Source organism: Neltuma alba, unplaced genomic scaffold (genome assembly GCF_004799145.2).
Source record: "Neltuma alba isolate B1F8T4 unplaced genomic scaffold, ASM479914v2 tig00013031_pilon, whole genome shotgun sequence".
Classification (NCBI taxonomy): Eukaryota; Viridiplantae; Streptophyta; class Magnoliopsida; order Fabales; family Fabaceae; genus Neltuma; species Neltuma alba.
The window spans coordinates 23,432-32,545 of NW_021637378.1; the positions used below are offsets into that span (position 1 = coordinate 23,432).

At 37.3% G+C, this 9,114-nt stretch overlaps 1 protein-coding gene and 1 pseudogene across 1 annotated transcript; one reads left to right on the forward strand and one right to left on the reverse strand.

Annotated features, from left to right (window-relative positions):
• The first annotated feature begins 1,908 nt into the window (after positions 1-1,908).
• On the forward strand, positions 1,909-3,451 carry LOC114733744 (allene oxide synthase 3-like). Its single transcript, XM_028921240.1, has 2 exons — positions 1,909-2,538; positions 2,624-3,451. Exons 1-2 carry the CDS (start codon positions 1,909-1,911, stop codon positions 3,449-3,451), a joined length of 1,458 nt encoding a protein of 485 aa, XP_028777073.1.
• Positions 3,452-7,103: 3,652 nt separating this feature from the next.
• On the reverse strand, positions 7,104-8,841 carry LOC114733782 (allene oxide synthase 2-like; annotated as a pseudogene).
• Between the last annotated feature and the right edge of the window lie 273 nt (positions 8,842-9,114).

Below are 9,114 nucleotides of genomic sequence, written 5' to 3' on the forward strand. Positions count from 1 at the left end.
CACTTTTAATCACTGTTGAAAGGCGCATTGTTTTTGCTTTCGCCGAAAGAGCCAAGTTCAATGTCTTCTTCTTCTTGTATTTTTTTTTTTTTTGAGTTTTAATTCAGTCTTAATTTTATGAGATTTCGTCATGTTTTGAAATCCTGGTACGAAGCATTAAAAATGAAACGTGGGAATTTAGATTGCAATTGACAAGAGTGTTTAGTATGAGGAGTTGCTTGTTACTCAGGATTAGATAAATTCACGTAGGTGAGATTATATTGGGGAATGCCAATACGACTCTGTCCCTTATTATAAAATCTTTTTAATTAAATTGCGTGGTTTAAGAAAACAGTTAAAATTAGTTAAAAGCAATTAATATGTAGCAAATACAATTTTTTTTTCAAATATATCCTTATATATATATGGGTAGATGTGAGAGAGTAATAGTAAGATAAATGAAGAAAGAGAATGTATTAAATACATTAAACTAGAGGTAAAATAGATAATAATACATTAACTATTCAGAAAAACTCACAAAGGATATTATAAAAAAAGACAAACCTATTCAAAAAATTAGATCTTATAATAAAAGACGGAGGGAGTATCTTCTTCTTCTTCTTTTTTGAGTTTTCAGTCTTATTTTGTAATTTTCTGAGACTTCGCCATGCTTTGAAATCCTGGTATAAGGCATTAAAAATGAGATGTAGGAATTTAGATTGCAATTGATAAAAGTGTTTAGTATGAGGAGTTACTTGTTACTTGAGATTAGATAAACCTATGTAGGTGAGATTCATCTCACCTACATGGGTTTGCCCAATCCCGCTTAACAAAAAATCATTCATAATAAATACTCTTCTAATATATTTTTTTCAATCACAATTCTAATCTTTATCCTTCATTTTCAGTACTTCATATCATATGGGACCTAAGAGTTTGAGACAATTCGAACTCATGAAACGGCGAATATGGACAGGACTCTCATTATAGATTCAAGCATAGAGACATGGTTCGGGTGCTCATGATGGCAATGATCACCTCAAGCTTATTAGATATGAACAGTTCATACTTAAATTTTTTAATCAAGAAACTATCTTTATTTTAGATTTGACACCCATTAAAATAACTATTTTCTTTAAAAAAAATTAAATTTAAACCTTCAAATCTTCTGAGCTTAGCTTGAGATTCTGATATTTTGATGAGCATTCCAGCTCATTCTAAAAATTATTATTCCTTCGTTATTTTAGACTCAAGAGTAATCATTTTTTTGTTTTCGGTGATAACTCAAGAGGAGCAACCATTGTACCGCGAGTGACGGTGATGATGAGACAGAAACTGAAATTCACATCTTGATTTTTTTAAAAAAAAAAAACTGAATAAAGATAAATTCACGTCACCCGCGATCTATGGTATAAAGATTCCTTCCAACTCAGCGGTTGTGGGAAAAGATTCTCTCCTCTTCTCATAATCTTTCTTCCTTTTTATTCCCCCTAACCTTAGATTAATACATTTTGACGGTTCATATTTTAACATTTTTAAAACTTATTTATAAAATATTTTTAAAAGCCTCCAATGCATTTGTAAACTGTTGAAATTAAATTTTAGTGGTTTGTGCTTATTTTTTACTCCAAAGTTGCTTATAAAAAAAGTACGGAAGGAGTATAATTTAACATTTTAATAATAACAATAACAATAATAATTAAAAAATAAAATTTAAGGGGAGCCGGGAAGAGGAGAGGCTCTTTCGCCGTTGCCGTGGGGGTATGGTTACCGTGGTCCTGATCCTGTACGCATCACCGTAACTAAGCGTGCAATCTTTCGTCTCAATTTCCACGTGTACGTGTGTGTGTGTGTGTGGACACTCGCACAAACTATTAATATTCCACTTAGTTGAGAGATAATCATAATACTATATCGACGTTAAAAAGAATGTCTTCCTCCTCTGGCTCCGCCGACGCTGATCTCCCCTTGAAGCCTATCCCAGGTGGCTATGGCCTCCCTTTCATCGGAGCCGTTTGTGACAGATTCGACTTTTTCTACCTCCAAGGCAGTGACGACTTCTTCAGATCACGAATGCTCAAATACAAATCCACCGTCTTCAGAACCAACATGCCTCCTGGTCCTTTCATTTCTCCTAACTCTCGTGTCATCGCTTTACTTGACGCCGCTAGTTTCCCCGTCCTCTTCGACAACTCCAAGGTCGAGAAACGCGACGTCTTCACCGGAACTTTCAAGCCCTCCGCCGGATTCACCAATGGCTACCGTGTCTGCAACTACCTCGACCCATCCGAACCCAAGCACGACCAAATCAAGAGCTTCCTCCTTGCTCTCATCGCCTCGCGAAAAGACCAGGTAATCCCACTGCTCAGAAACTACTTGACAGAGCTGTTTATTAAGGTTGAAGACGAAGTATCTGGCCATGGAAAGGTTTACTTCAACCCCATCAGCCAAAACGAGCTCTTCAACTTCTTGTTTCACCTATACTGCGGCAAAGCACCAGTCCAAACCAAACTCAAATCTGATGGCTTGAAACTCTTCCAGCTCTGGGTGTTTGCTCAGGTAAGTAGAATTAGAAATGATGTCTCGTTTAGCTGTAATTAAAATCACTTTTCCCTTAGATCAAATCAAACACATGTACCTGCAGGTTTTACCTCTTGGATCTCTGGGGTTGCCGTGGTACCTCTTCCCTCTCAGCGTGCTAGAAGATTTACTTCTCCATACTCTGCCGCTTCCCAGCTTCTTGCTGAAATGGGACCTAAACAAGCTTTACAATGCCGTCGAAACATCAGCTACGGAAGCGTTTGATTTAGCTTCGACTTTCGGCTTATCCAAAGACGAAGCCTGCATGAACTTGCTCTTCGTTCTGGGCTTCAACTCTTGCAACGGGATGAAGATCGTCATCCCCACCTTGATGAAGTGGGTCGGACTGGCCGGAAAGACCCTACACCAGAAAATCGCCGACGAAGTCCGGAGCGTCGTGAAAGAAGAAGGTGGGGTCACTTTGAAGGCGATGGAAAAGATGCCGTTGGTGAAGTCAGTGGTGTGGGAGTCGCTGAGGATTGAACCTCCGGTGGCGTACCAGTACGCGAAGGCCAAAGAGGACATTGTTGTCCGAAGTCACGACGCTGCGTTTTTGGTGAAGAAAGGAGAGACGCTGTTAGGGTTTCAGCCATTTGCAACGAAGGATGAAAAAGTTTTTAAGGATGCAGAGAGATTCGTGGAGGATAGGTTTATGGGAGAAGAAGGAGAGAAGCTGTTGAGGTACGTGTACTGGTCGAACGGGCGGGAGACAGAGGAGCCGGCGGCAGCGAACAAGCAATGTGCCGGGAAGAATCTGGTGGAGCTGGTTCTAAGGATATTTACGGCGGAGTTCTTCTTGAGGTATGATAGTTTCACGATAAAGCTGGGAAAGCCCACCTTGCAAGGTCCCACAGTTACCATAACTTCCCTGGTCAAAGCGTCAACCCTTTGATGGCTTTTCATGGTCAGCTTATGGATTATGGTCCCTAATCCTTAATTATGGGAAACCATAATGAATATAGGATAATGATTTCTCCTCTGTCTTCAAAAAAGTTTTTGGGGCCAATAATATCAAATAAGGGATGAATGAAAGTTAATGCTAAGTGTGAGAAGTATTGGATACAAGAGAAAGTTTAATTACTTTCTATAGTTTGATTAGCTTCTGGATGTTTTTATAGTTTGGTACTACATCGGCTACTTAATACTACTTCTAGTATTTAATATAAGACCCTATTTGAATTTTATTTTAGTCCTAAATATAAGAATCCAATTCACTTTGTCTCTCATATTTATCCACTTTTTTAAGATAGTCCTTCTAATAATAGTAGTTCTAGATAATAAACTTGATTAGCAAGGATATTTTAGGAAAAATAACATCTATTCATTACAAATAACTAACTTAACTAAATTCTTTAATTTCCCCAAATTAGTCAACTGAGTCTTCTAATTAGGACCGGAGGTAGTATAAGATATTGTTTGACTTTTATTTTAATCCTAAATATAATATTCCAATCTACTTTGTCTCTCATATTTAAATATTTTTTTAAAAGTAGTCATTCTAATAATAGTAGTTCTAGCTAATACACTTAATTAATAAGGACATTTTAGGAAATACAATATTTATTTATTACAACTAACCAACTTAACTTATTTTCTTAATCTTCTCAAATTAGTCAACTAGTGCTTATATGAAGGATCAGATATAGTATTATATATCTGGGATTTTTACAAAGTTCTATATGCATAATCAATTCATTTAAAAAATAATTTGATTGATAATAATAATTAATTAATCGGGTGCATCACATGACAAGAAAATTAATTAATATAATATATAGAATAATAGCTTTTCAATCTCAAAACTATTAATTAATTAATTTGTATTTTTCCGGGGATTCCTTGTGTCGCATTTCTAATCACAAACTTCCAACGATCCCAATCAAAGGAATCAAGAGACAATCATATTATTTGCCAGATTTTTAGTTGTATATAATTTATAAAATGACAGCCTCATTACCAGAGACGATTCCCTTGAATAAAAGTATTCAACTTAAAGCCATGCAATAAAAAACTTTCAGCCTGCATTATCTTGCAAGACACGCGTTCTGATATAAAAATATGTAGTTGTGTGTCCTACGACGATACCCACGTGGTCTTAAATTTTAAAAAGTCTATTTTTGGTGTTAATTTAATGATTAATATTAAGAATAAAAATAATACTCTTCCGGTTATTAATATAGGACTCAATTATTGAGTTGGTTTTGGTCCTAAATATAAGACATATTTTTCATATTTATCAATTTTTTCTAAATTAACCTTATAAGTATTCCATCAACCGTAATTAAGTAAAAGAGAAAGATGGGGTATTAAGAAAGATGATTATGGTATTTTAGAAAAAACGTGTCACATTTCTTATAATTAACTAACTTACCTAATTTTTTTAATCTAATCAAATTAGTTAAATAGATCTAATATTAAAAATTGGAGGAGTATGTTGATCACATCATTACGTAGTTAGTCGACGTGGTTAATCTGTTCCTCTTTCTCACTATACTGAAAGTTAGAAAAAAGTTTTAACTTGTACTCACATGCCATTTAATTTATATTTCCGTTTTTTCCCTGGCTGCTTAACGCACGTCTGAGATATACAGTCTCGTATGTCAGATGACTAGTTTGGTACTTAATTCAGCCTATTAGCATCTACTCAATTGTTTCAAACAAAATTTACAGTTAAAAATTATAAAGTATAGCCTATCTAAACTATTTCTGTAGTTAAAAAAAATATTACTCCTTGATTCTAAATATAAAATCTATTTTACAGTGTAAATTATATCCCCTCCGTTTTTTATTATAAGAGACATTTGATACTTATAGCATGTTCTTATATATAAGAGATATTTAAAAGTTGTCTATACTTTTTTGTGTTGATTTTCTATTTTACCCATATTTATTGTCTCCAACTCACACTCTCTTTCCCTCCCACTTCTCTTTCTTTTAATAATTTAATTGTTCTCTCTCATGCTATCTCTCCTTATTAATGAGGGCATTTTTAGAAAAAAAATTGTACTTTTTACACATTAATTATTCTTAACTGATTTCAACTATTTTTTTATCAACATTATTCGATTATTCGTCTCTTATAATAAGAAATAGAGAGAGTATTATAAAATAAATTTTATATTTAGAACTGGAAGAGTACTTCTAATATTTAATATAAGAACTAGTTCGCAATTATTAAACTGCGGAACTGGTATTCACAGTCCGATTGAATTGGCAAAATGGACAGCTTAGTATAATATTTGGTTAAATATGATTTGTTGGCCAGATTCGATTGAGAAAAATTCTAAAAGTTCAGGTACGTAAAACTTTAAAATAAGACAGAAGGAAGTAAAATAAAAAATCAAATTTTAAAATTCAAGAAAATTGACAAAAATACTCCTCTATTAATTTCAATTAAAAAATGTTATGATCCCAAATTAAAACTTGTAATTTTACAATCAGAATTTGTTATTCGTAAATAAATTTGTTATTATTTTTAATTAATTTATATGTTATTTTATATTATATATATAAAAAAAACGTGTTGGACGGAAATGATCTCTCTTTTCTGGTCGAAGCCACCGGCCTAATGAACATGGGGCCCTACAGTAACGTGTTTGGTTTCACTTTTTAGATAAAGCGAGAATTAATCATTTGACCCTCGAAATTTCACCTCTGCTGCAATTGATCGAGTCACCTTCAAGGCAACCACAGCACGTGAAAGACAGGAGGAGAGTTAAGAGACGTATGCTCAGGGGATTTAAGGTGATTTAATCTGCAGATTAAGAATAACCAGTCTGGGCTGAAGATTTATTAAAGAGATGAAAGCCTGAGGATTGAGTCATAACTAGTTAAAATTTAAGACAAAGTGTAAGTTGAAATTTTAATAATTTTAAGGAAAACCATACTGAAAGTACTTATACTTTTTTTTAATTTTCAATTTAATACCTATATGTTTTTTTGTTCTTAACTAAATCTTTATTTTTCTTCTATTAACATCATTAATCCTTATGTAAAGACTAAAAATATCAATAGAACAAAGTTATAAGAGCTAATGTTGCTAAAAAGATATAATTAAATGTTTAATTAAAGGGAAAAAAACACATAGGTACCAAATTAAAAATGAAGAGAAAGTATAAGCACCTTCAATATGGTTTTCCCATAATTTTATACCTACAAAATGATTAATTTGCCCTTTAAAGTATTTCACGATTTAGGAGAGATCCCCCCCCCCACCCCCACCCCCACCCCCACCCCCAAAATGTCTACTTCATAAGTTGTGATCCTACTCCCTGACCATACCATGTGGTGAGGCAAGTTTAATTGACAGTGACAAACTCCATGGGGTGGTTGAAGTGAAGTTGTTGGCCTTATCCTTATTCATATAAAATTCACTCTGTGCATCATATCACTGCTGCCGGACATTTTATTTGGATTAAAATAATAGATGGTTGTCATAATCAGTTTGATTGAAAGCAGATGAAATCTTATATAATGGCAACAATATGGCCTAGCACTTATCCATTAATCCCAGTGTTTATATTATATTAGACCGCCAACACCAAAAAAAAAAAAAGGACATTCTTTATTCTCAATTTTATTATCTGGTGAAGCGCCACACAAGAGAGTAAAAGGACGAGGGGAAAAAAGAAAATGGAAAAATTACAGAGGAGAAGATGGCGGAATATGATATGGAGTTAGGAGGCAGGGGCCCTGACCAGGGACGTAATGGTGACTGTGGGGCCCAGTGTCGGCTTACCCAGCTTCACGGTAAACGTGTCAAACTTCAAAAACAAGTCCACCAAAAACACCCGTAGAACCAACTCCACCAGATTCTTCCCGGACACTGTTTATTTCCGGCCGTCGGGTCCTCCGTCTCCCGTCCATTCGACCAATACACGTACTTCAACAAGCTCTTGCCTTCTCCGACGAACCTATCTCCCACAAACTCCTTCGCATTCTTGAACACTCTCTCATCCTTCGTCGCAAATGGCTGAAACCCGAAGATCATCTCCCCTTTCTTCACCACAAACGCCGCATCGTGGCTCTCAATCACCAAATCCTCCTTCGCCTTCCCGTACTGGTACGGCACCGGCGGCTCTATCCTCATCGTCTCCCACACCACCGACTTCACCAGCTCCATTTTCTCCAGCGCACTGAATGTCACCCCGCCTTCTTCTTTCACGACGCTCCTGACTTCATCGGCGATTCTCTTGTGCAGGCTCTTTCCGGCTTGCCCTAACCACTTCATCATCGTCGGGACCACTATTTTGACGCCGCCGTAAGTGTTGAAGCCCAGAACGAAGAGGAGGTTGTTGCAGGCCTCTTCTCGGGATAGCCCGTAAGACGAAGCTAAATCTAGAGCTTCCGTGGCTGAAGAGTAAAGTGCTTTGTAAAGCTTCCTCTGGTCCCATCTCAGCAACCACCCAGGAAACGGCAGAGTATGGAGGAAGAAATCTTCCACCACGTTGATCGGGAAGAAGTACCACGGTAGCTCCAGTGATCCCAGAGGGGCAACCTGTGGTCGTCGCAACATATTTTCAGAATCAGTCAAAAAATTTGATAAATATAAAGAATGGATGAAGAGTGTTGTTACCTGAGGGAACACCCAGAGCTCGAAGAGTTTGGAACCGAAAGATCCGAGGCTGGTCTGGGCCGGGTCTTTGCCGGTGTAGAAACGAAAAACGAAGTTGAAGAGCTCGGAGTCGCTGATGGAGTTGAGGGAAGCGTGGCCGTGGTTATGAACCTGATCGTCTAGCTTGAGAAAGAGCTCGTTCAAGTAGCTCCGGAGGAGGGGGATGGTCTGGTCTTTCTGGGAAGCGAGAAGAGCGAAAAAGAAGCTCTTGATCTGTTCATGCTTCTTCTCGGAGGGGTCGAGGTAGGCACAGACGCGGTAGCCGCCGGTGAAGTCCTTGGAGGGCATGTAGGTCCCGGTGAAGACGTCGCGCTTTTCAACCTTGGACGTGTCGAAGAGGATGGGGAAGCTGACGGCGTCAAGGACGGCGACGACCCGTGGGTCGGAGGCATTGAAGGGACCGGGAGGCATGTTGGTTCGAAACACGGTGGATCTGTACTTGTTGATACGAGATTGGAAGAACTTGTCACGGCCTTGATTATAGAAATAATCAAACCTATCAAAAATGGCTCCCAGGAAAGGGATGCCATAGCTGCCCGGTATCTGTCTCACCGGAAGTTTGGTGGCCGTGTCGGAGTTGGAAGACATTGTCTGATCTCTGGGTTCTGTAAGATGAAGATGACACTCTCAAAGCAAATTAAAAGATTGGGTTTTTGTTTCTGTGCGCGCATAAGATGGGATCAATGAATCAAAGCATATATAGAGACTAGAGAGTGTTAATTGCCCGGTAATTAAATTAAAAATTGATTAGGGGTTGTGATCTGTGTGATCGTATCGTGGAGCAGAGTGGAATAATATAATAATAATAATGCACGGACAGCGATCATCATGGGGGCAGGGACAAATTTGCAGGCGATACTATCCCGCAAAACGACGCGCTTTTGGTAGTTCATTCTCGTCATCCAGCACATAATTAAAAATGATAGTTTATGCCAAGACAC

What these genes read in the sequence shown, in the direction of transcription:
- LOC114733744 (XM_028921240.1), top strand. Translation starts at nt 1,909, where the DNA reads ATGTCTTCCTCCTCTGGCTCCGCCGACGCTGATCTCCCCTTGAAGCCT. An exon ending in AGCTCTGGGTGTTTGCTCAG is followed by an intron (nt 2,539 to 2,623) that starts GTAAGTAGAATT and finishes ATGTACCTGCAG; the next exon opens with GTTTTACCTCTTGGATCTCT.